Genomic DNA, 24227 nt, shown 5'->3' with positions numbered 1-24227 from the left:
GTCTGACCCTGTGAGGTCCCCCAGACCAGCTGTTGGCCTCATCAAAGTGCCACCAACTTGAGGAAACCCAGACCACCATCTTTACAACCCGAGTACAAGATAGCATCACAAATGTTTGGTGCAAGATGAAGACATTCCTTGACAGAAGATTGAATTAACAAGTCAGGGGATTCGAGGAGCCCAACTTTTACTTCAGTGTGGTCGGCAAGGTATACCAACCTCTGGATGCTATAAGTTTTCAGTATATTGATTTTCTGAAGAGGCTTTAGTGGTGCATCACCAATCAGATGGAGCCAATCTTCTGGTTTTTCGCATAAACCTCTATCTGCTATGCCAGTCCAGGGATCAATCTGTAAACCAAGATATTTCTCAGAGTGAGTGGGGTCGATCATATTAAGGGGAGTGCCATTTATCACCCACACTGGACAGTCATTGATGGTATAAGAAGAGTCTTTAGTTGGCTTGATGTAAAAGCCATGACACTTCCCCCCCCTGTGTCTTGAGATCAGTTAGATGGCAAAAGGTCTCTAGGATCTTGATGTTTGTACACATGCCTTCCCAGGAGTCACTCAATAACACTAAATAAATCATCCACAAAGGCCATGGCGGTAACTTTGAAACTTCCTTGACAGTTGCCTTCGCCAAGATTCTCCAATTTACATAATAGAGTGTCAAGCACCAGGTTGAATAACAAGGATGACATTGGATCACTCTGTTTGATACCAAGAAGGATCTTAATAGGATTCGTCTTTTCCTTTTTGGTGTCGATGTACATAAAGATACTCTCGTACCTTTTGCCAACAAGATGTTTAATGTGGGGGTCAACCCCTCTCTGCATCAGACTCATTATAATAGGCTGATGATATACGGTGTCAAAAGAATCACAGAATCACCAGGCTGGAAGAGGCCTTCAAGATCAACCAAGTCCAATGCATGCCCTAACACCATCTCAACTAAACCATAGCACTGAGTGCCACATCCAGTCTTTTTTTAAACACATCCAGGGATGGTGACTCCACCACCTCCCCAGGCAGATGATTCCAGTACTTTATCACTCTTTCAGTAAAAAACTTTTTCCTGACATCCAACCTAAATTTCCCTTGGCACAGCTTAAGACTGTGTCCTCTTGTTCTGTCAGTTGTTGCCTCGAAAAAGAGACCAACCACCTCCTGACTACAATCACCTTTCAGGTGGTTTTGGAGAGTGATAAGGTCACCTCTGAGTCTTCTTTTCTCCAGGCTAAACAACCCCAGCTCTCTCAGTCATTCCTCACAGGGCTCATGTTCTAAGCCCTTCACCAGCCTTGTTGCCCTCCTTTGACGTGTTCAAGCGTCTCAACATCCTTCCTGGACTGAGGGGCCCAGAACTGGAAACAGCACTCGAGGTGCGGCCTCACCAGTGCCAGGGAAGAATGACTTCCCTGGTCCTGCTGGCCACACTATTCCTGATACAGGCCAGGATGCCATTGGCCTTCTTGGCCACCAGGGCACACTGCTGGCTCATGTTCAGTTGGCTGTCGACCAGTACTCTCAGGTCCCTTTCTGCCTGGGCACTGTCCAGCCGCACTGTCCAGCCACACTGTTCCCAGCCTATAGCATTGCTGGGGGTTATTGTGGCCAAAATGCAGGACTCGGCACTTGGACTTGCTAAACTTCATCTTATTGGACTCTGCCCATCTATCCAACCATTCCAGGTCTCTTTGCAGAGCCCTCCTACCTTCCAACAGATTGACACACGCTCCCAGCCTAGTGTCATCTGCAAATTTACTAATGGTAGACACAATACCCTCATCCATGTCATCAATAAAAATATTAAATAAAACTGGCCCCAGCACAGATCCCTGAGGGACACCACTAGTGACTGGCCACCAACTGGGTGCAGCACCATTCACCACCACTCTCTGGGCCTGGCCATCCAGCCAGTTCTTAACCCAGCGAAGAGTGCACCTGTCCAAGCCATGGGCTGCCAGCTTTTCCAGTTTACTGTGGGAGACAGTGACAAAGGCCTTGCTGAAGTCCAAATAGACAACATCCACAGCCTTTCCCACATCCACCAGGTGGGTCACCTGGTCATAAAAGGAGATCGTAAACCCATGCTGGCTGGGTCTGATTCCCCGGCCATCCTGTAGGTGCTGTGTGATGGCACTCAAAAGAAACTGTTCCATTACCTTACCGGGTACCGAGGTCAGACTGACTGGCCTATAATTTCCAGGATCCTCCTTCCCACCCTTCTTGTGAATGGGCATCACACTGGCCAGCTTCCAGTCATCTTGAACCTCACCAGTGAGCCAGGACTGTTGATAAATGATGGAGAGTGGCATAGCAAGCTCATCTGCCAGCTCCCTCATCACCTTGGGATGGATCCCATCTGGTCCCATAGATTTACGAACATCCAAGCGGCTCAGCGGTTCTCTGACTGCTAATAACAGGGGGGCCATTCTGCTCCCTGACACCATCTACCAGCCCAGGAATTCAGTTGTCCTGAGGACAAACCGTCTTTCCGCTAAAGACTGAGGCAAAGAAGGTGTTAAACACCTCCGCCTTCTTCCCATCTGCGGTCACTAAATTCCTTCCCGCAGCCAGTAGAGAACTGAGGTTGTTCTTACCCTTCCTTTTGCCATTAATATATTTGTAAAAACATCTTTTATTATCCTTTGCAAAAGTTGCCAAATTAAGTTCTAACTGAGCATTGGCCTCTCTAATTTTTTTCTACATGTCCTACCAACCTTCTTAAATATTTCCTGAGATACCTGACCCTCCTTCCAAAGATGATACATCCTCTTTTAATTCCTTAGTTCCTTCAAAAGCTCCTTGCACTTCCAGACTGGACATTTGCCTTGTTGACTCGTTATATTTCAGCAGATGGGGACAGTGTTCCTGTGCCCTCAAGATCTCTGTTTTGAAGCACGCCCACCCTTCCCGGACTCCTTTGTTTAGCAATAGCTAAAAATTAGCTTTAGCAATGCCCACGAAAACAATCCCAAGCTCTTTGTGCTCCTTTTTCGCATGTTTGACAATAAGTTGTAACAACTTCAGATTCTCAGAACATCCTGCTGCATGTATAAATCCCCTTTGTCTCAGGTTTATGGGACACGCTTTGGTCAATCTTGCCATTAAAATCCTGGAGAATAACCTAAACACCATAGAAGCAATAGTGACAGGCCTCCAGTTATTGATGTCATTAAGCCTATCCACCTTGGTAGACTCGGGGGTCAAGATGGACTGGCATTCACTCAGGGCAGCAGGAATAGTTCTGGTTACGAGCCATAAATTGAAGATCTCCATCAACAGGGAATACCTGGGATGCATTTTGACAAGACAGCCCAACGTAATCCTGTGTGGCCCAGGAGCAGAGTTCTTCCTCATCTCTTTGATATTCTTTTCCACTTTTTTCAATAATCAGGGCCTTACAAGCGGTGTTATCTGCTTCCTTCTATGAAGGGAAGGATTCAATGCCCATGAAATTTCCTGTTGTTTCCCCATCTGAATTTAAAAGCAGAGTAGACAATGCTAGGAGGTATTTCACATTTCAGGGCTTCACTGTCATCCAAAATAATACGCGCTAACCTCCGTCTATGCAAATGAAACAGTCTCTGATATTGAAGATATTTCCCTCTTTTCTTTGCTCTCCTTTTCACCCAGTTTGTCAACATTTTGACAGATTTCACGCCTTGGGACCGTTGCAATTTCTGATCCATGGTGGCATTTGTTATCTGACATAGCATATTCAGACATCCAAAACATTCTTCAAAGATATTGTTCACCACCACCTGCAGATCTTGTTCTTCCAAAATTCTCTCAAAGGCCTTCTGGCAATTAATGAATCTGCATGATGATAACCATTCCTTGATGGTATCACAATAATGGAGCCCTAGTGGTCCCTTTTTTGGCAATTCGGCAGATGGGGGATGTTCTCCTCTCCCCACATTAGGATCACCTTCCATATCAGGTTGAACAGTTTTAGAAGGAACTTCTGCTAGATGTCTCTTATCACTTATGTGCTTTGCCATTTTATATGGAATATGCTCTGCAGTTAAGTTAGTGGTGTTACCATCATACTTTATCACTGATTGTCTCAGAAGAGCCTCTTCCTCCTCAGTCCACACATTAAAATCCTGGAGAATAACCTAAACACCGTGGAAGCAATGGTGATAGGCCTCCAGTTATTGATGTCATTAAGCCTATCCACCTTGGTAGACTTGGGGATCAAGACTGACCGGCATTCACTCAGTGCAGCAGGAATAGTTCTGGTTATGAGCTGTAAATTGAAGATCTCCATCAACAGGGAATACCTGGGATGCATTTTGACAAGACAGCCCAACGTAATCCTGTGTGGCCCCGAATCAGAGTTCTTCCTAATCTCTTTGATATTCTTTTCCACTTCTTTTTCAATAATTAGGGCCGTACAAGCGGTGTTACCTGCTTCCTTCTGTGAAGGGAAGGATTCAAGGCCCATGAATAATGGAGCTATAGCAGTCCCTCTGTCAGCTATTTGGCAGATGGGGGATGTTCTCCTCTCCCCACATTAGGATCATTAGCCATCTATATCAGGTTGAACAGTTTTAGAGGGAACTTTTAGAAGACATCTTTTATCACATACATGCTTTGCCATTTTAGATGGAATATGCTCTGCGGTTAAGTTATTGATGTTACCATCATACTTTATCACTAATTGTCTCAGAAGAGCCTCTTCCTCCTCAGTCCACACCTCTTGGTGGGCTCCTCTAACCGATGTTTCCTTTGGATGGGGGGCAGCAATTTGTTGCAGGTTCCTTACAAGAGGATGCGCCAGCCTCTTGTGCTGTCCCAAGCCAATCTTGGTGGAGAAAGCCCTCTGGCATACTTCACAGATCCAATCACCCTTTGGGACCACTTCCACATTTCCTTTGCACTGTGGGAAGTGGCAGGAGATACTGTGGTATTTAGATTTTCCTTACCACATTTGAGACACTTAAAGATGATCTTTCTTTTCCTGTGGGCTCTCTTTAGATGGTCAATCAGGCCCAGCATCCAATTGAATTGGGTATCACAGCATGGACAGGATGGATTTTTGTCAGGGACAGACACCACAGGAGTTTCAACCGGTGTCACGCCCATGCTGGTCCCAGGGAGAGCTACAGATATTTCTGGCTCATCTGTATCTCCAAGATCTTTAAGTGCACACCCAGTTTCTCCACCCCAGGCAGGCGTGGATGACAAAGCCTCATATGCCTCGGGGTACTCAGCCAGCCCCTCCCAATTTTCACCTGGTTGGATTCCTGCCTCATAGTCAATTGTGGAGTTAACAAACTCCAAACATACTAAATTGAGCTTCTCAGTTCCCAACACAGAGGGTAAAGATGGAGCAATATTGGCTGTACTGACCCTCAGATCTGAGGGGTCGGTCTGAGTGGCCATTATAAGTAGAGCACTCTGATTGATTGTACCATTGTTCCAAGCCAGATAATTAATGTAAGTCAGTCCAAGTGAAGGTAGTCGAAGTCAGCAGCTGGCCTGCACCCATGCTGCCAACTGTATCCAACATGGCCCGTAGACAAGGCTCTGGGCAACAGCAACACAGACTGTACCAACAATTTTGTTTCATCAGGATCGTGAAACGACCGCTGGGTGGCGAGTTCAAGTGATAGGGAGAGGTAACTGTTGCCCTTCTCTCAGGCGGAAGCCAACTTAGTTACCACAAAGGGTATCCAGAGGGGCCACGAGGAGGTGCAGCTTCTGCAGCTGAGCCTAGTTAGTCACCATGCCCTCATCTTAATACACATATAAAATTATATGTTTCTTTTCCAGGTGAAATAAAGGTGGCCCGTTTACCTAGTCCAACATCAGAAAATTTAGATCCAAATATGGGCAGTGGGTGACACAGTATGAGCGAAAGAACAGACCCTTCCCACATGCCCAACCCACTGTCCAAGTGATGTCAAACAGCCAAGATGCATTTTATTCAATGGGTACAATTGAACAAGCTTTGCTTGCAAACATATGTACAATATCAGCAGAGGAGAGGAGTGCTCTGGATGCTAGGGCCCGGTCAGTCTTCTCTTGCCTCATCTTAGAGAGACCTAGGGCCAGTAGCAACTCAGAATTTTTATTGTGCCACTTCCGCCGTGCTCCTATGGGAAAGCCCATGACAATGTCTGCTGCATTGGTAAAGTCTCAAATCTGTTTGAGTAGGCACTGGTGTTTCTTAGCCTTCTCAACAGCAGCATCCTTCAGTGACAAGTTACAGTGCTCATATCTAACCGTCACATCAACCATGAATGCCTTTCCCTCTTTAACGAAGATCAAATCAGGTTTCTACAGTTCATTGTCATTGTCCCTTATATGCGGTTCCTGGAACACAGTCAATTCTCTCTCTTAGTTTCACAGCTAAGGGTCTCACAGATGGAGTTGTGTCTCTTAATCCTGGCCTCCTGAGAAACTGCACAGTTCCCGATTATATGGGTGGATGTCTTACAATCAGCACCGCAATGCCTGCAAGATCTAACACAGTCATCATGCCTACCCCTGGCCAGGAGCTCTTTTGGGGAGTAGACATTAGCCCTCAATTGCAACGCAGTTATCAACTTCCTGTGAGGTATGCCTCTATACCGTGTTAACCATCCATTACCAACGTTGTCATTCTCAAAGTTCTCAATACTGTGGCCTTGGGCAACCAGTTGTTTCCACTTGTTAAACTCACATTCCCGCCAATTGCAAGGTCTCAGGTAGCGAACTTTAGGAAAGCCATGACACTTCTCCCTGTATTTTGAGACCAGTAGGTTCACAAAAATTCTCCAGGATCTAAACATTCACTCAGGTACCATCCCCAAGAGTCACTCAGCAGCACTAAATCATCAGTAAAGGCCATGGCAGTAATTTTCAATGCTCCTTGATGGAAACCTTCACCAGCATATTTCAATTTACATAGTAGGGGATCAAGCACTAGGTTGAATAGCAACGGTGACATTGGATCGCCCTGTTTGACATCAGTAAGGCTCTTAATAGGGTCCATCTTTTCTTTTTTGGTGTCTATGTATGTAGTGATGTTCTTGTTCATTTCACCAGCCAGATGTACCACATGGGGATCAACCCCTCTCTGAACCAGACCCCTAATAATATGCAGATGACATATGGTGTCAAAGGCTTTGGCGATGTCCATGAATACAACACCAAGCTCTCAGTGCTCCCTTTTTGCGTGTTTAATCATGAGTTGTAACAGCTTCAAATTCTTGGAACATTCTGCAGCACAAATAAATCCCCTCTCTCTGGAGTTAATGGGACATGCCTGGGTCAATCCTGCCGTTAGAATTCTGGAGAATAACCTAAGCACCGTGGAAGCAATGGTGATAGATCTCCAGCTATTGATGTCACTGAGTCTATCCGGATCAGTAGACTTCGGAATCAAGACTGTCCGTCAGTCCCTGAGTACATTGGGGATAGTTCCACTCACAAGCCACAGGTTGAAGATCTCCATCAACACACTTTGACAAGGTGACCCAACGCAATCCCATCTGGCCTGAGAGCAGAGGTCTTACTCATCTCTTTAACATACTTTTCTACTTCTTTCTCCATAATTAGGGCCTGAAAAACAGTGTTATCTGCTTCTTTATGTGGCAGAAAGGACTTGAGGCCCCTAAAATTAACTGGTGTTTCTCATCTAGATTTAAAAGCGGAATGGACAACACCAGATGGTATTTCAGGGCTTCAGTGTTACCCAAAATACTCGTGCTAGTCTCCCTCTATGCAGACAGAACAGTTTCTGAAATTGAAGATATTTTCCCCTCTTTCTAGCTCTCTTTTGCATCCAATTAGTTGTCGTTTTGGATGCTCTCTGACCATGGGATCTTCGTGACTTTGGGTCCCTGGCTGCCTTTGTAACCTGGCAAAGCATACTCAGGCACTCTTCAAAAACATTGTTGGCCACTCCTTGCGGATCTTGCCCATCCAAAATTCTCTCAAAGGCTCCCTCACAATTAGCGAATCTGCCTGCTGATAACCATTTTCTGATGATATCACAGTAGTGAAGCTTCAATTGTCCTTTCTTTGGCAAGTCAACAGACTGGGGAGGCTCTTCTCTCCCCACATTAGGATCGCCCTCTATTTCTGATGGAACCACATTAGAGGGACATTTGACGAGAAGGTGTCTCTTATCACTTATCTGTTTCGATGTCTTAGATGGAATATGCTCCGCAATTAATTTATTGATGTTTTTGTTACTGCCATACTTCACCACCAATGGACTCAGAAGACCCTCTTCCTCCTCAGTCCGCAGCTTCTTGTGGGCTCCTCTTGCTGACGTCTCTTTAGGATGGGAGGCAACAATCCGTTCCAAATTTCTCACAAGAGGATGCGCCAACCTCTTGTGCTGGCCCAGGCCTATCTTGGTTGAGAACCCTCTTTGGCATACCTCACAAACCCAGTCACCCCTTGGAACCACACCTACATTCCCTTTATATCGTGGGATGTGACAGGCGATGCTGTGGTACTTAAGATTTTGTTTACCACATTGGGAGCACTTAAAAAAGATCTTTCTTTGCCCATGGGTCCTCTTTAGATGTTCAGTCAGTCCCAGCATCCGATTGAATTGGGTAAAACAGTGTGGGCAAGATGGATTTTTGTCAGGGATGGACACCACAGGAGTTGCAGCCTGTGCCCTCCCTTCGCTGGTCCCGGGGAGAGCCTCAGGTGTTTTTGGCTCTCCTTGACCACACTCAATGTCATCATCCTGAGCAGGCCAAGATGGTAAGGTCTCATATGGCTCTGGGAACTCAGCCAAGCCCTCCCAAACATTTCCCAGACGGATTCCAATGTCATAATCGAGGAGTTTACAAACTCCAAACACACCAGATTGAGCCCCTCAACTCCCAACACAGAGAGTAAAGGTGGAACAGCATTGGCCAATCTGACCCTCAGATGTAAAGGGTCAGTTTGAGTGGCTGTTGATACGTACCACAAAGTCATTGACTGCACCATTGCACAAATCGGGCAAACAGTAAGTGACACTCCAAGTGAGGGCAGTCAAAGTCAGCAGCTGGCCCTCGCCCATGCTGCCAACTGTATCCAACTTAGGTCCATGGACAAGGCTCTGGGTAACAGCAGGATACCTGTGCCAAACAATTTGTTTCAGCAAGATGATGAAACTCCCACTGGGTGGAGTCCAAGCGATGGGGAGGGGTAGCAACTACACCCTCTCTCACACTGGGGCAGAAGCTGACTCTGTTAGCGCAGAGGCTATCCAGCGGGGCCACGTGGAGATGCAGCTTCTGCAGCTAAGCCCAGTTAGTAACTGTGCCCTCATTTTAGGAGAGTCATAGTTACTCCCTCTGCTTGGTACCAGAAGCAAGAGCCCCCCTCGGGGCTCGCTTCCCCTCCCCGCCTCACTGGGTCAGTGAAAAAGCTGTCAGAGCAGTGGTACTTCACTGACGCCTGGGACACTGGCAGGTGGGTCACCCTGAACCGCCGAGCGTGCGCCCAGTCTCCCACTTACTCTACACCTCTCATGTCTTTTCAGAGCACCAGACTAGAGTCAGGCTCAACAGGGTCTTCTTTCTGATTCTGATTCCACCAAGCCCGTTCCCTTGGCTGTGGTTTTGCTGGATTGTATGTAGGGACAGTTCCATTCATGCGCATCATTAATTAGATGATGATGCATTAGGCTAATTACTGAGCATATCTTTTCAAATATGTTCCTTTTCTGGTTTAAGTATAGGTGGCCCATCCACCATGGTCCAAATCAGTAAATTTAGTCACAGATGTAGTTGTGTCTTTTAATTCTGCCATTTTGTGTTACTGCACAGTTTCTGATGATGTGGGAGCACGTTTCATTTTCAGCCTTGCAGTGCCTGCAGCTTTTGACGCACTGATCTTGTCTTCCTCTTGCCAGGAAGGAACTCTCTTGTGGTGTAGACATTGGCTCTCAGCTGCAATGCTGTTATTACTTTTCTGTGAGGTATGCCTCTGTATCTAAAGATCCAGAAATTGCTGATGTTATCCTCCTCAAAGTTTGTAATACTAGGGCCCTGGGATACCAGCTGTTTCCCTTTAGTAAATTCCTCTTTCCTCTGGTTACATGGTCACAGATACTGAGCTTTCAGAGTAGCTACTTCCCATTCTGATGTTGTGTCATCACCTGCACCATCCAGCAGTTCTGTCTTAGGTTTAGGCTCCCATATGGACAGGATCTTTTCTTTATCTCCTCCAGCTGTTATCCGTAATTTCCTGTAGATTTGATCGGAGCATTCTTCTTTCAGGAACGATCTTAAGGCATCATCCAACAACTGGGCAAGTCGACGTAATCTTCGGGCCTGTATACTTAGATTGAGGCCCATCAATTTGGTGATACCCAAACCTCCATCCTTCATGCTGGAGTACAGGACGGCATCACGTGTGCACGGTGTTAAGTGTAGCCATTCCTTGACAGTCAATTGAATTTGTAGGTCAGAGGATTCAAGGAACCCTGCTTTGCATCCGTGTGGTCTGCCAAGTATATTAGTGTAGGGATGGTGTCTGTTTGGAATGTCCATTTTCTGAACAGGTTTTAATGGAGCTTTATCTAAGTGGTGTAAACATTCCTCCAATTTTGTGGATAGTCCTGAGTTAGTTACGGAAGTCCAGGGATTGCTCTGCAAGCCCAAATTTTTCTCTGAACTTCCTGGGTCAATCCTATTGAGGGGAGTGTCATTAACAGTCCATGCTGGGCAGTCATTGATGGTGTAGGAGCATTTTGTTGGCTTGATGTAAAAGCCATGGCACTTTTCTCCCTGTGTTCTGAGACCAGTTAGATCACAGAAGGTCTCTAGAATACGATGTTCTTAGTCACGCCCTCCCAGGAGTCACTTAACCATACTAGGTCGTCTGCAAAGGCCATCGCTGTAATGCTCTTTCTGCCCGGTTGGTATCCTTTAACTTCAGCTTCAAGTTCACAGAGCAGAGGGTCTAGCGCAACATTAAATAACAAAGATGACATTGGATCACCTTGCTTGGCACCTTTTAGAATCTTACTGGGAGCTGACTTCTCGTTCTTGGTGGTAATGCATGTATCGATGTTCTTGTACGTGTTCTTCATGAGGTGTATAACGTGTGGATCCACCTCTTTCTGTTTCAGACCCATTAATATATGGTGGTGACTCACAGTGTCAAAGGCAATGTCCACAAATACTATTGCTAATTCTCTGAGCTCTTTTTTTGGGTTTCTTATTAATAGCTGTAGTAGTTTCAAGTTTTCGGAACATCCTGCTGCTCTTAAGAAACCTCTTTGTCTCAGATGAATGGGGCATGCCTTGGTCAGCCTTGCTGTTATAATTCTGGAAAACAGTCTGAGAACTATGGAGCAAATGGTGCTAGGTCTCCAATTATTAATATCTCTCAGGTGGTCCGGTTTGTTAGATTTTGGTATTAAAACTGTTTGGCATTCCCTCCCCACATCTGGGATAGTTACTGATACAATCCAGAGTTTGAAGATTTCCATCATCCAGGAGTATTTGGGGTCCATTTTAGAAAGATCCCCCAATGTAATTCCATCTGGCCCTGGAGCAGAATTTTTAGTCGTTTCCCTGATGTTTTTAGCAATTTCTTTTTCTGTAATGAGGGCCCGGAAAGTGCTGTTATCCACCTTGTGGGCTGCACTCTCCATCACAAGGACTTGGGTCCCCCGAGAGCGCCACCAGGGAGGGAGGGGGGCTTCTATACACCACCTGTCCCGTGCCCCACCACAGGGCAGGGATTGGGCTCTGGGCTCTTCCCTCTTTGCTCGCTCTTACTGAGGGAATCCTCATTAGATCCTTTCCCTCCTCTGACTGACTGGGGAGCTGCTTTCCTGGGGAGCCCTGTCCTCCTTGCAGGCCACCCTGGGCTGGCTCAGGGATCTCTTCTCCATCCTGCGGGAGAAATAAAAAGGCTGGAAGTGGGGAAGGGGGAAGTGGGAATCTTTGGGGAAATACCTCAGCACCACGGGGCTGCTGAGGAAGCAGGGAAGGTCACAGGCTTGTGTGCGGAGGCTCCTCGCCAGCTCCATGCTCCCATCCTGTCCTGTCCCTGTCCTGCCGGACACTGACCACAGGGGCTGCAGTGGGGTTTCACAAAGGGCTCCCCTGGGACACAGCACCTGCCCCCAGCAACAGCTCCCAGTGATGTTTACATGGAACCTGCCCTCAGGAACAGGGCCCAGTGACCACCACTGGGTAGGAAGGCTCTGGGTGTCCCTGTGGGGCATGGGGACAGCTCCGTCCTGGGCACACTGGTGCTCCCAAAGGACCTCCAGGCCCCCTTTGCCCTCCTGTCCCCTTGGGACATCCCTGGTGCCCTCCAGCACGCCCCAGAGCCCTGTGTTCAGAAACCCCCACATGCCTCCAGGATGTTCCTGTCAGTGCCCTGCAGAGCCCAGCCTCTGCCCCCAACAACATGACATGGGTGAGATTTGCTCAAGCCTGACAGAAATCAGCGGGTTTGGCACCTCAGCTCTTCTCTGCCTCGCACCATCAGAAGAGCTCATGGAGAAAAGAGGACAAAGAAAATGGAACTTCTTCCGCTGAGTTTGCCCTTTCCAGATTTGGCAGCTCCCAGCAATGGAGATTCCCCTCTCCGTGGTGGTTGCTTGCTCTGCTCTGGGACCATGATGGTGAACACCCTCTTACAACCAAAGCCCCTTCCTTCCCCTCTCTGAACATCGCCTCCAGCACTGCTGTGCTCGGGATGATGGTGCTGAACAGAAAGTCTGTGCTGACCCTGGAAAAGCTCCTCAAGAATAACTGAACTGGACTGGACTTCTTGCTGGAGTTTTTTCCCAATCCTCTGTGGCCTTCATAGTGTTGTGAAACAAATAGGTAGGCTTAGAGAGGCACATCTTAGATGAGCACCCATTGCATGAGCTACTTCGAGTAGATCCCACACTTTTCTCAACCCCCTCACGGCCACTGTGACTCCAGTGTGACAGAGATGTGCTGTGATGCCTCTTTCTGTTCCAGGGACTCCATTTGCACAGTAAATAGTAACTAGAAAATTTGCTAAGCGTGGAGTTTCTTCATGTTCCCCGGGTTTCTGGGTGGTTCCCATGCCATTCCTAGAGTGGTTCCCGAACAGTGCCCAGGTCATTTCCAGGGGGGTTCCTGGGTAGTTTCTGAGGTGGGGCCCAGAGGGGCTTCTGTGGTGGTTCCTGGGCAGTTTTAGGGCAGCTCCTGGGATGGGTTCCTGGGTAGGTTCCCAGGTGGTTCCTGCTGGGGATTTCCCAGGTAGGTCCCTGGGTGGTTCCTGGGCAGTTTTAGGGAGGTTCCTGGGGTGGCTTTTTGGGTGGTTCCTGGGCAGATTCCAGAGAGGGTTCCCAGGAGGTTTTAGGGAGGTTCATGGGGTGGGTTCCCGAGGTGGTTCCCTGGATGCGTTCCCATGTGGTTCCTGGGCTGTTCCTGGGTTGGGTTCCCAGGCTGTTCCCAGGTGGTTCCCGAGTGGGTTCCCAGGCGGTTTTAGGGCGGCTCCTGGGGTGGGTTCCCAGGCAGGTTCCTGGGTGGTTCCCAGGCAGTGCTAGGGATGTTCCTGGGCTGGTTTTCCAGGGTGGGTTCCTGCGCAGGTTCCCAGGCTGTTCCTGGGCGGTTCCCAGGCCGTTCCTGTGGCAGTTCCCAGGTGCTGTTTCCAGTCTCGGTTGGACAGCGCAGCCTCTCTGGCCGCAGTGGTGCCTCTGCCCCGCTCCCTCTTGCCCTCCCAGCATGTCCACACTGGGTCCAGAGCTGGGAGCGGCTCTACGTCGGCAGCGCTGCCCCGGTGCTGGCACTCAGGGGGCTCTTGGCACCTGCGGAGCTGTGGGACAGCAGGAGCTCAGAGACACAGAGTGTTCCAAAGGGGCTCTGTCCTGGCACTTCACTGCTCCTTAACTAAATGCTGCACCCAGAGCTTTGCTGCTCCTCACTCGCTCTCTAAATATCACATCCATGAAACATGCTGTGGGAAAAGGACTGGGGACACTGGGGACAGGTAACTGGGGGTACAATTAGAGAGAACTGAGCACTTCTCTTGGCATCCTGATAGGAGTTATAACAGCATGGGAATTAGACAGTAAATCACAATTGCTGCTCCCTGCATGGAATGTGCTTGGCATGACTTGAAACCTATCCCACAATGATTCCCCCCCCACACACACGCCTGCTAAGGGGGATGGAATGGACGGTGCAGCGGGGTGGAGACACTGAGGCTGGGCTCTATGGGGATCCTTGCAGGGAAGGGAACTCGATGGTTCTTTGCAGCTGATAAACCACAGAGCATCTGTCAGCCAAGGGACAGAGGGGAAGATGTCCTGATGCTGAGCCAGCAACTCTGCTGAAATCTCTCTCCTCAGATGAACTTGGTTCATGAAAACCTAGAACAGTAATATTAATGCACACCCTATCCCAAAGTTCCCCACCCGCAAGGTACAACCACCCCTCAGTGGGCATGAGCTCTACATTCTTTTTGACTGCATCTTTAAAAACGAAGTGAGAGAATGTTACACCCATCAGTAACAAAGGGATGTCTGATTCAAGTCACTCAAGCTCCACCTAAACACAAAGAAATAGTATCAAAGCAAGTCAAGAATGGGAGAAAAGATAGGGAAGACTCCTCAGTAACTGCTGGGACCGGTTGAGGGGCTGAACCTGTCTTCTTCCCTATAGGGATGCCTGTTGGGTAAGAATCATACTTTATACACACTGCTTGTTTTATTGGGGATTAGAGCTTGTCTCTGTAGTCCTTTGAGTATGTTTTTACAGTCAGATACTATCACTGACAATCCTCGAACTTTAACCTGTCATGATTTTATATTAATAAAGGATGTTATTCCATAAACTGTCAGTGTGAGTCCTTCCCGGGCGCTGGCAGTCGCTGGCAGCAGGGAACACACGCTGATAAAGGGGAAGAGCTGCTGAGGGGTTTCCTTTGTGCTGTTGGTGTTTCCCTGACCGAGTCAGTCAAACATCCCCCAAAGCAGCAGGACTGCTCAGTGAAGGATCCCCCTAAGGGGACACTGACAGACTGGTTGGGCACAAGGGCCTTGGCCTTCCTGGGACACTGACAGACTAATTCAACACTAAGGGCTGAGCAAATCTCTCCACACTATGGGGCAAAGAAGCCTCCCCTTTTCACATGACCGTCACAATGGCCCCTTGGTTCCATGAGGTTCCATAATGCCACAATGGAATCCCTGGTTTCTTAGCGTCACGATGGACCCTTGGCTCCCTGCGGCCTTGCCCCTTGGTTCAATCATCTTCCATCATGTCACAGTGGTTTCCATGTCTCCTTGGTTTCCAAAAGCTCCAGTGTGTGACAATGGACCATGGTTTCCATGAGGCCCCGCTGTGTCACTATGGCCCTTTTCTTCCACAAGACCCCATAGTGTCACAGTGGCCCCTTGGTTCCATGAGTGGGTGGCTTGGAGCTCCTGTACCCTCAGCAGCTGGAGGGATACTGTGCCAGATCAAACAGGCCGCTCAGCTGCGTTCTGCTCCTCAGCAAGCCGAGCAGCTCCACTCAGAGCACAGAACTGCAGGAGCTCAGCACCCAGGTAACCTGTGCACTGATATCCCCTTCTCCAGGGACACACACCACCACCTTCAGCTTGGAGGCCCCAACTGCTTCCCTCTCCCAGCAGCTTCCACTGCTGCCATGTTCTGTTCGGGGCTGCTGCTGCACCCCGAGGCCAAGGCTGGCTCTGGTGTCTCCTGCCGAGGTTTTCCCCTGTTCTCTCCTGGATCCCAGCGGGAAATCTCAGACCAGAAGCACTTCAGTAACACCTCAAATTCTCATTTCTTGTCTCAGGGACAGCTCTGGCCTCAAGCAGGGAAATCACACAACAGCTCGCAAGAGCCTCATTGTGCCAGTGAAAAATTGAATCTGATCTTTTCCTGAAAAAGCTCTTTATTACAAAATAATGGCTGGCAGTTGCTGAGGAACAGGACAGCTCCTGGCTGGTCCCTGCACAGCTCTCCATGTCATCCTGCCGGTGCTGTTGGTCTTGGGCCAGGCACACCTGGGAGAGGCACCAGGCCCAGCTCAGACAAGCCCACACTCCAGGAGCATCTGCAGCCCCACGGTACCGGCTGTCGGGCAGACACAACCCCCAGCTCCAGCCCTGGCAAACACTTTGTCCTTGTGGAAGGGGAAGGAAGAGGCTCCCAGACTGCCCCTGAACAGAGCTCAGGGCACTCACCCCTTTCCCACAGGCTGTGCCCCAGCAGGAGGGCTGCTGCTTACCCAAGGCACTGAAGAATTCTTCTACTTGAGCTCCTTGGAAGCCCCACGCCCAGGGAGCAAACTCTCCCTCTCCTGACGCCTACAACATCCCTTCCGGCTCCTCTGTTGATGTTCCACCTGCACATTGGATGGGAGAAAGGGTCACATGGAGCAAAAGGACCTCTGGATGTCAAGGCAAGGAGATGTCTCTTCAGAGACCCTTAATTGCACCAGAGGATATTGGGGGCATAAAGCACTCGCTGTGGGCTGTGGAAGAGAGTCAAGTGTGTGTCTGGGGACACTGGGGCAAGGAGGGGGACACCCGAGTGAAGGTGTGTTTGTGAAGGCCACGGGGTGCCACAGGAGAGAGAAAACACAAGTGTGTGCCCACAGTGGGGAGAGGGAAGGAAGCAAGCAGAGGACTCCAAAGTGCTGCCTGGGCAAACGTATCATGTTCCAGAGGAGCCTGAGGCTTTGCAGAGGCAGTGAAAGCCCATTTTACCTGCTCAGGATTCCTCGTGGGCTCAGCATTGAGTTCCCTCCTCTCTGTCTGCTCTTCTGATGATGCAGCCAGACCCAGCACACATTCCAGGCCTTTCCTTGAGTGCCGTGACAGCCGCTTCCCTTCTGCTCCAGCAGCCTGCTGGGTATTCAGAGAGGAGATGATTCCATTCTTTTAAACCATCGGAAAAGCTGTCCCTCAGAACGCTCCATCTCTGGAAGCATCCTCCAAGCACCAGCAGTGCAGCTGCTGTTCAGCCCTCGGTACAAAACTCCGCTCAGTTTAGTCCATCGGTCGGGTCGGCTGCTCCATTCCTTTCCACGCCAAATCCAAACCACCACGTGTTGCCCACCCTTGCCTAGGCAGGGGAGAAGTAGCTCCCCAAGCCCAGCTTTTGGACTGGAGCTGGTTTGAACAGCAAGCTCCAGAGTTGTGTCAGTCGTGCCGGGTGTGCCAGGAAACATTCCCGCAGGCCAGAAGTCTCTGGCTGGAGTCAGTCAGCCAGACAAGGCTGCTGGCTGCAGCCCTGGCTGCTTTGCCCAAGCAGGCCATGGACTGACAGGGATATATATTCCCACCTCTTTATGGGAAACATCACTGGAATCCTTCAGGGACATTTGAGTGGACTGGAGATCAGTCCCAGTGCCTACCTGTAGACAAGACCAGTCCGTGTCCCTGCTGGGAGCCGTTCTCTGCAGGATGGTTAATTTTTTCCTTAGAGTCCCTTTGGACACTTCACTCTTGGCAAGGGCAGCACACAGGGCTTGAGCCTTCTTTCTTCATTCGCGTTCTCCATTTTCTCTCTGCTTCAAAGCAGCTGCCACATGCTCCAGCTCTTCCCTCATGGCTTCCCTCTCAGCCCCCCTTCTCATTTGGTTTTGTTCCTTCCTTTGCAAGGAAGCTGTGTGCATTAAATTCTTCTTTTCCAGCATTTTCATCTGCTCTTGGTACAACTTGATTTCTCTCTCCCTCTCTGACAGGTCAGCAGCCATGCGAGTGACGTGCTCCTGCAGAGCTTTGGCCTCTGCTGCCTCTTTCTGGAGCATCTCCATTTCCTTTTCCTGTGTTTCCAGTTTTTCTTTTTTAACTTGAAAGATGGACATTATAGTCTGGAGTTCTTCTTGAAGGGAACGATTCCTGTCTACCACTGTATTTGCTCGGGTTTCAGAGGCTGTGACTGATTCTTCCAGAAGTTTGATCTGATGCTCCAGTTTTTCTTTATTTGCCTGCAGACTGTCCCGTTCATGCTGCAAAACAGGGAGAGCAAGAGTCAGTGATTCCATCTCTGTTTGCTTTTCATACCAGATCTGAACTCCTGCCGCAGTGGCAGGCACGGGCTGCCCCTCTCTCCCTGCCTCTTGGGATGCTGCAGACCTTTCCTGGCCCCCCCTTGTTGCTGCATCTTTCCCAGCTCCCTCAGCCTGTCCCAGGTTCCTTTCTGCCCTTCCCTGACCTTCTGGAGCTCTGCTCAAGTGTTCCTTTGGGGAGGAATAGAGCTCCAAGTGTGGACACTGAGAACTCCAGCTTCAAGGGCAGAAAGCTCCAGCATGGAGGAAAATCAGCAGCCTCAGGCCTAACTGGGTTTGACATGACTACAACACCTTTTCCTCCTCATTCAGAAGGATGCAATTAGGAAAGTTGAACTGGAAAGAGGTGCTCCTTAGATATAGCAAGAGAAGTCCCCAAAAAAGCAGAGAAAGGGCCCTTCGTGGCATCTGCCATTCTCACCAGCACATCCTTTCTTTCCTTCTCCGTGTTGTCCAATTTCCTCTGCAGAGATGCCACGTCCTCATGAAGAGTCACAGCCTCTGCCTTTCTCGCAGTGGCCTCTTCCTTCGGGGCAGTTTCTAGAGAGTTCTTGTGTTCTGCCCTCCACATCGCTGCACCAGGGAAGCAGAAGGGGAAAAGCAAAGCAAAGGCAAACTGATGTGCATCCTGCATCTTTGCCTGGCTGTGTTTGCCAGGCCCTAAACCCACAAGGGCTTCCAAAGCTGACAGAAATGAGGGAAACTTCTGGGCAGAGAAAAAAAGAAGAATGAAAAGGGCAAGATTCAGAGGAATAGGGAAGTGTGTTTGTTTTTGGGCTTATGCCGAGCGGGCAGTCAAAGAGAGAGAAAGGAGCACGGAGGCCTGTCCAGCCCTGCTACAGAGAGGCCAAGAGCCTGGAGGCTCTGGGATGGCCTGGAGTTTGGAGGATACAAGCCGAGGCATCCAACTACAGTTCCTTGGCAGAGACACGGCACCTGAAAGGCACCACCTCTGCACGTGATCACTCGTAGCACAGCCAGATGCTCTGCCAGCCACGGGTTCTGTCTCCATAAAAAAGCTTCACTGGCACTGCTATGGACAAGTCTCCTGCTGGTTCCTTTTCTCCTCTCCTATCTCTGGGCACTGCAGTTTTCCTCTGCGTGGCATCAGAGATCCCCGCTGGCGAGACAGGATGGGGCAGTGGGTGGGAGAGGAGAAGCTGTACCTTCCTGGCTTTCAGCCAGCTGTTTCTGCAGCTCCTGGTTGCAGGCACTGAAATGGTCCCTCTGAGCCTGCGTCGTGCTCAGCTGCAGCTTCAAGGCCTGAATCTTCTTCCTCACATCATTCTGGAAGAGGTAAGAGGAGCAGAATCACCTCACAGGGCCACTGCTGGCAGGAGACAAAGGGCTACAAACACTAAGGCAGAAATAGCCCAGGTGGGAGAGGGCAGCTGGACAGAACTGGTAGATGTGATCGTGATCCTCCTTCCTCCCCATGGCAGTGAGCCAACGCCCCTACAAGGACTGCCACCCATCCTGGCCTTGGCACTCTGCTTGTCCAGCAGTCCGGCAGCGGGACAGGATTTCTGGGTGCACTGGGCACACATTACCAGATCTTCCTGGGAATGCTCCAGGTGCTGCCACAGGTCTAGCAGGGCTGCTGCCACTCTGTCCACCATGAGCTCTGTGGGGACATCCCTGGCCTGAGAAGCAGTTAGGCTCACAACATGACCCTTTTCTGAAAAGAGAAGACCTTCTGCTTCAAGATTTAATCCCACAGTCCCCAACAAACAAGGCCTTTTTCTAGCTGCAAGGTGGCAGTGCCTTGGTCATCGTCCCAGAGCTCGCCTTGCAGTAGGACGTGTGTCACAGGCTGACGTTATTTTGATGACCACTGATGTCAGCACTGCCCCAAGGACGACTGCACGGGCTCTGTGGCTTGACAGGACTCAGGCCCTCTTCCCTTCTGACACTGATCATTTCTCCCCGTACAAACACGGACTTGTGACTCTGCAGGGATGTCAAGCCGCCAAGATTTGCCAAGACAGGAGACCCATGGCAGAGCAGCTTCTCCCTTCCAGGCTTCCTGCACTTGCCTTCCCTAAATCCCGTTGCAAAATGGTCGCGAGCCAGCCTAAACTGAAAGGCTGAGTCTGTCATACCAGGATAACCATGAGCCACTCCTCACTCCACCTGCTCCCCAACACGGGCTCTGCACACGGGCTAACCCAGCCTGCCACACTTGCCTGAGCTCCAAGTGACCAAGCCACTGCTGTCCCTGATCATGCGGTGGAGAACCAAGAGCAGTTTGTCCAGCTGGGATTGAGCTTCCCAGTGGGCACTGCTGGCCTGTTGACACTGTGCGGCCAAGGCCTCTGCTCTGTTCTCTGAGCTACGGAGCCTCAAACGCAGCTCAGAGACCTCAGCCTCCAACACCTGCACCGAGTCCCTCAAGCGCCGTTTGCCTGCTCGGGACTCCTCCAGCTCCCGCAACAGCTGCTCCTCTCGAGCTGCCTGGGCAGCATCCTTCTCCAGCACTGCTTCCTGCAGGGAGCGGATCTGGAACATGGATGCACACAGCCTCAGGGACAGGGCTGCTCCTAAGGCAGCAGAGCAGGCAGGAGGGCGAGGAACGAAGGAGAAAGGACTTCAAGCAAAAAACACACCAGACACAGAAGGGGCAAAGCCAAGGATTCCAATGGAGACAAAGTCAAAACAAAGAAAGGGAAGCAATGGGCATCCTTGATGGGGCAGCTCTAAACTCTGGATGAGCTGGTTGTGCTGGAAGTGCCTTCCCCAGCCGGCCATACCCACGCCTGTGTCCCCACATTGCTCAGTGCCTGGCTCAGGCGCAAACTCTGCCTGGGGCAACACTGCTAACAGAGGGATGGAGAAGCTCCAAAGGAGTCTCCAAAGCTCCTGCTTCTGGTCCGAGATTTCCTGCTGGGACCCAGAAGAGAGCAGGGGAACACCTGTGTCTCTCTCGGCAGGAGACACCAGAGCCAGCCTTGGCCTCGGGGTGCAGCAGCAGCCCCAGGCAAAACACGGCAGCAGTGGAAGCTGCTGGGAGAGGGAAGCAGTTGGGGCCTCCAAGCTGAAGGTGGTGGTGTGTGTCCCTGGAGAAGGGGATATCAGTGCACAGGTTACCTGGGTGCTGAGCTCCTGCAGTTCTCCTATGCGGTCTGAGAGGAGCTGCTCACCCCGGTGAAGAGCCGAATAAAGCTGAGACACCTGTTTGATCTGGGCCAGGTTGTTTTCTTCCAGGCTTCTGAGGCTCAGTTCCTTCTCTTCCAGAGTTAGAGTTGGCCTGCAGAACAAGGCAACAGATGGCCATGAGAGACATTTGTGTCCCTGGGTTCCTCAGAGGGGAATCTGGCTTAGATCAGAAATCGTGGGTTTAACATTTTTCTGCCAAGCAAAGGAATCAGGATACCAGGCTGATCCAGCTCCCAAAGGGTTCAGATTCCCGGAGCCAAGGTGGAGCTGACGGATGTACCCAGCTCCTTGCACTGCAGCTTGGGCAGGGTTAAGACACCGACCGAAAAACAGAACACCCCCTGAGAGGGAAAGAGCTACTCCAAAAGCCTTTGTCTTTAGGAAAACTGCAACTGAAGGCTCAAAAGAAATGAAGCACAACATCCAGAGAATGAAACACATCTGCATGGACGGTTCAGAGCTCTGCCACTTAGGAAATGCTGGCAGATGCAAAGATTAGGAAGAGGGAATCCATTCATCACAATGCAGAGTCCCACAGGCTTTCATTTACCTGGCTTTTTCCCTCTCCAGGGCCTCACTCCTGTCTTGCTGAGCTTTGTGGACAATCAGTTCCTGGGACTCTCTGGGGGCTGCCAGCCGAGATGTCAACTCTCCCACCTCAAGTCCAACAGAACAAAGTGGTCAGAGGCTACAGCCTTTCCCTGTCGGCCACAGCAGACACTGTGAGGAAAGGCAAAGGACAGCTTTCCATTTCTGCCTGTCCTGAAAGGGCCAGATTCACAATGGATATGGACAACTTGTTTTGAACTCTCATTGGGTCACCAAGGGCATCTGGAAAAGCACTTCCCACACCAAGGCTAGCAGGAAGAGGCCAGCAGGAATCCATGCTGGTGGTTGCTGGTCAAGAGCCCAGAGGGCTAGCCTAGCTGCCCAGGGCAGCAGCTGAGATTCAGCAGAGCACTGATGGTCCTTCAGAGCAGCTGCCATGGAGCCCACAGCACGAGGCAGCCCCAGGGATCACTCCCTCAGCTGCTGCTCTGCCATGGAAAGGCAAGAAGGGCACAGAGCACCCGCTGGATGACTGCGGTGCCACTGCTGTTTCACTCACCTGCTTTTGTAGAGCCTCCCTCTGCTCAAGGAGGAGATGCATTTCCTCTTTGATGCCCACTAGCAGGAAATTGTTTGAGCCCTGCCTGGCAGAAAACTCTTCTCTCAGGGCCTGCAGGAGCAGGCAGGGAAAGAGCACAAATGACCAATAAGGAGCAGGGAAGATGGCTCCAGGGAGCTGGGAGAAGCAGCAAGCAGAGAGACAGCTCCCCTGAAGGCCAAAGCTTTGCTGACGGGGTGGGCATCAAGGAGACAAAAGCAGTAGAAGACAGAGCTGGGGAGACCAGCAGGGCAGTGCAGGACCACAAATGCCAAGGCAAGAAAGGGCGGGCCTCAGCTGGCTGAGTGAATGGACCCCTGAGGTGTCTCTTCTGATCCCAACAAGAATGGGTGTCCATTCATGGAGAACCAGTTCCAAAATCCAGCTAAGTGTACAAAATCCACTTCTACATTGAGCACGGTTTGTGCTTAGTGCATTTATTCCTGGGATTACACTGAAATTAAATAGGGCCCTCTGAGGTCAGGTTCCTGCTACCGTTCTACAGAGTCCCTGTCACAGACCTTGTGGAGCCAACGGAGGAGAGAAGTCTCCTTTGGGGGAAAACAGGGCTACAGAAACGAGGCACAGAGACACGAGCCCCCTTCACAGCAGACAGGAGACCCATGGCAGAGCAGCTTCTCCCTTCCAGGCTTCCTGCACTTGCCTTCCCTAAATCCCGTTGCAAAATGGTCCCGAGCCAGCTCAGCACAGTTATACTCACCTCAGGGGCTCCTGGGGAGAGTCGCTGGTGAGAAAGTATTTGGGAAGTGAACCGCTGGCTCATTCCGAGCCCTCGAGCTTCCTGGAGGAGCACAGGTAAGAGCACACTCAGACTGCATGGCTGGCCCTGAGGGAGTCACCCTTAAATGCTTCCAAGCCAGGAGCCCCCTGCTCCCTCCCAGGCTTGTCCCCAGAGCCAGCACCAAAGCTGCCGCCAACTCTGGAGCAGCCAACTGTTAATCCCTTGTTATTCCCAAAGGGAACCTTTCCCTGTAGGACAGCCCAGGCCCAGCCAGCCCCGCACTGGGCTTGGCACAGGGAGAGCAGCAGCTTCCTCACCCGCTGGGTCTCCATCTGCCCCTTGGCATGAGCAGTGTGCAAATGCCAATAGCCAGGGGATGTTGCCAGTAGCAAGGTTAAACATCAATATCCAAAGGCCATTGGCTTTGCAGGGGCCAAACTCCGATGTCCAAGGGTCTTTGGCCTTTGCAGAGTCAATAGCACAATATCAAAGTGCCATTGGCCTTTGAGAGGTCCAAACCCCAAGGCCCAAGAGCTGTTGGCAGCTGCAGAGTCCACATCTCAAACATTCCAGGGGCTGTTGACAGTTGCCAGGGTGCAAACCCCAACATTCCAGGGGCTGTGGGAGAGCCCTTCCCCTGGCTCTGCCCCCATCCCAGCTCCCTGCTGGCCCTGGCACTTGCTCTGCCACCCCCATGTCCCCACAGCCCTGCTGGGCAGCTGGGCAGGGGCCTGGCTTGTAACATGAGCTCAAAGTTGTGGGTCCAGACAGCATCAGCTTTAAGGATTGAAAGGAATGAGATAGATTTGTCTTTACAGACAAACTGTTGGTCTGCTGATAGGTAAAGATAGAGACTGAGAGACAAAAGAAGCAGTGGGAAGAACCATAAATTCCATAGGAAAAGAAAAGGGGGGGGTATACATTAGAAGGGGGTCTGCATTAGCCGATTTGGGAAGTCTGTACCTCTCAAGTACCTCAGCCAATGGGGAAAGAGAGAGGGAAATGCGGCTGGGAAATTAGGATAAAAAGGAGGTTGCGTCCTCTAACAATCTGAGAGACCCGTGGGAAATGCCCATGACCTCTCCCTTCATTCAAATAAAGTAACGGGACTCCTCTGTCTCCTTTTTGGACATAAACCTCTGGTGTTTGTGGATTAGTTTTCCTGACAGGATCAGCATTCCCAAGACAGCAGGGTTTGACCCACATG

The 24227-nt window shown here is 50.4% G+C and overlaps 1 protein-coding gene across 7 annotated transcripts in view; it reads right to left on the bottom strand.

The window, feature by feature from the left end:
* The window catches only part of LOC138102176 (centrosome-associated protein CEP250-like), a 26861-nt gene extending 3454 nt beyond the window's left edge, over positions 1-23407 (bottom strand). The window contains exons 1-12 of one of the 7 annotated variants that reach the window (XM_068999920.1): positions 23338-23407; positions 23000-23080; positions 21682-21788; positions 21063-21222; positions 20162-20474; positions 19526-19653; positions 19142-19262; positions 18397-18548; positions 17319-17915; positions 16669-16809; positions 16188-16304; positions 1-350 (exon numbers count right to left, since the gene is read on the bottom strand). The exon at positions 1-350 is cut by the window's left edge and continues 1959 nt beyond it. In XM_068999920.1, the coding sequence (XP_068856021.1) occupies positions 17448-17915; positions 18397-18548; positions 19142-19262; positions 19526-19653; positions 20162-20474; positions 21063-21222; positions 21682-21788; positions 23000-23080; positions 23338-23352 (1545 nt within the window). In that variant the 5' untranslated portion in view covers positions 23353-23407 and the 3' untranslated portion in view covers positions 1-350; positions 16188-16304; positions 16669-16809; positions 17319-17447. Of the gene's footprint in view, positions 351-11597; positions 13764-14216; positions 16305-16668; positions 16810-17318; positions 17916-18396; positions 18549-19141; positions 19263-19525; positions 19654-20161; positions 20475-21062; positions 21223-21681; positions 21789-22999; positions 23081-23337 lie in introns of those variants that run through there. The other 6 variants (XM_068999919.1, XM_068999915.1, XM_068999914.1 and 3 more) reach the window with 6 other exon arrangements.
* Between the last annotated feature and the right edge of the window lie 820 nt (positions 23408-24227).

Source organism: Aphelocoma coerulescens, unplaced genomic scaffold (assembly GCF_041296385.1).
Source record: "Aphelocoma coerulescens isolate FSJ_1873_10779 unplaced genomic scaffold, UR_Acoe_1.0 HiC_scaffold_63, whole genome shotgun sequence".
In the NCBI taxonomy this organism is placed as follows: domain Eukaryota; kingdom Metazoa; phylum Chordata; class Aves; order Passeriformes; family Corvidae; genus Aphelocoma; species Aphelocoma coerulescens.
Note: the sequence above shows the minus strand (reverse complement) of the source record. Positions and strands in the feature narration are given on the sequence as shown.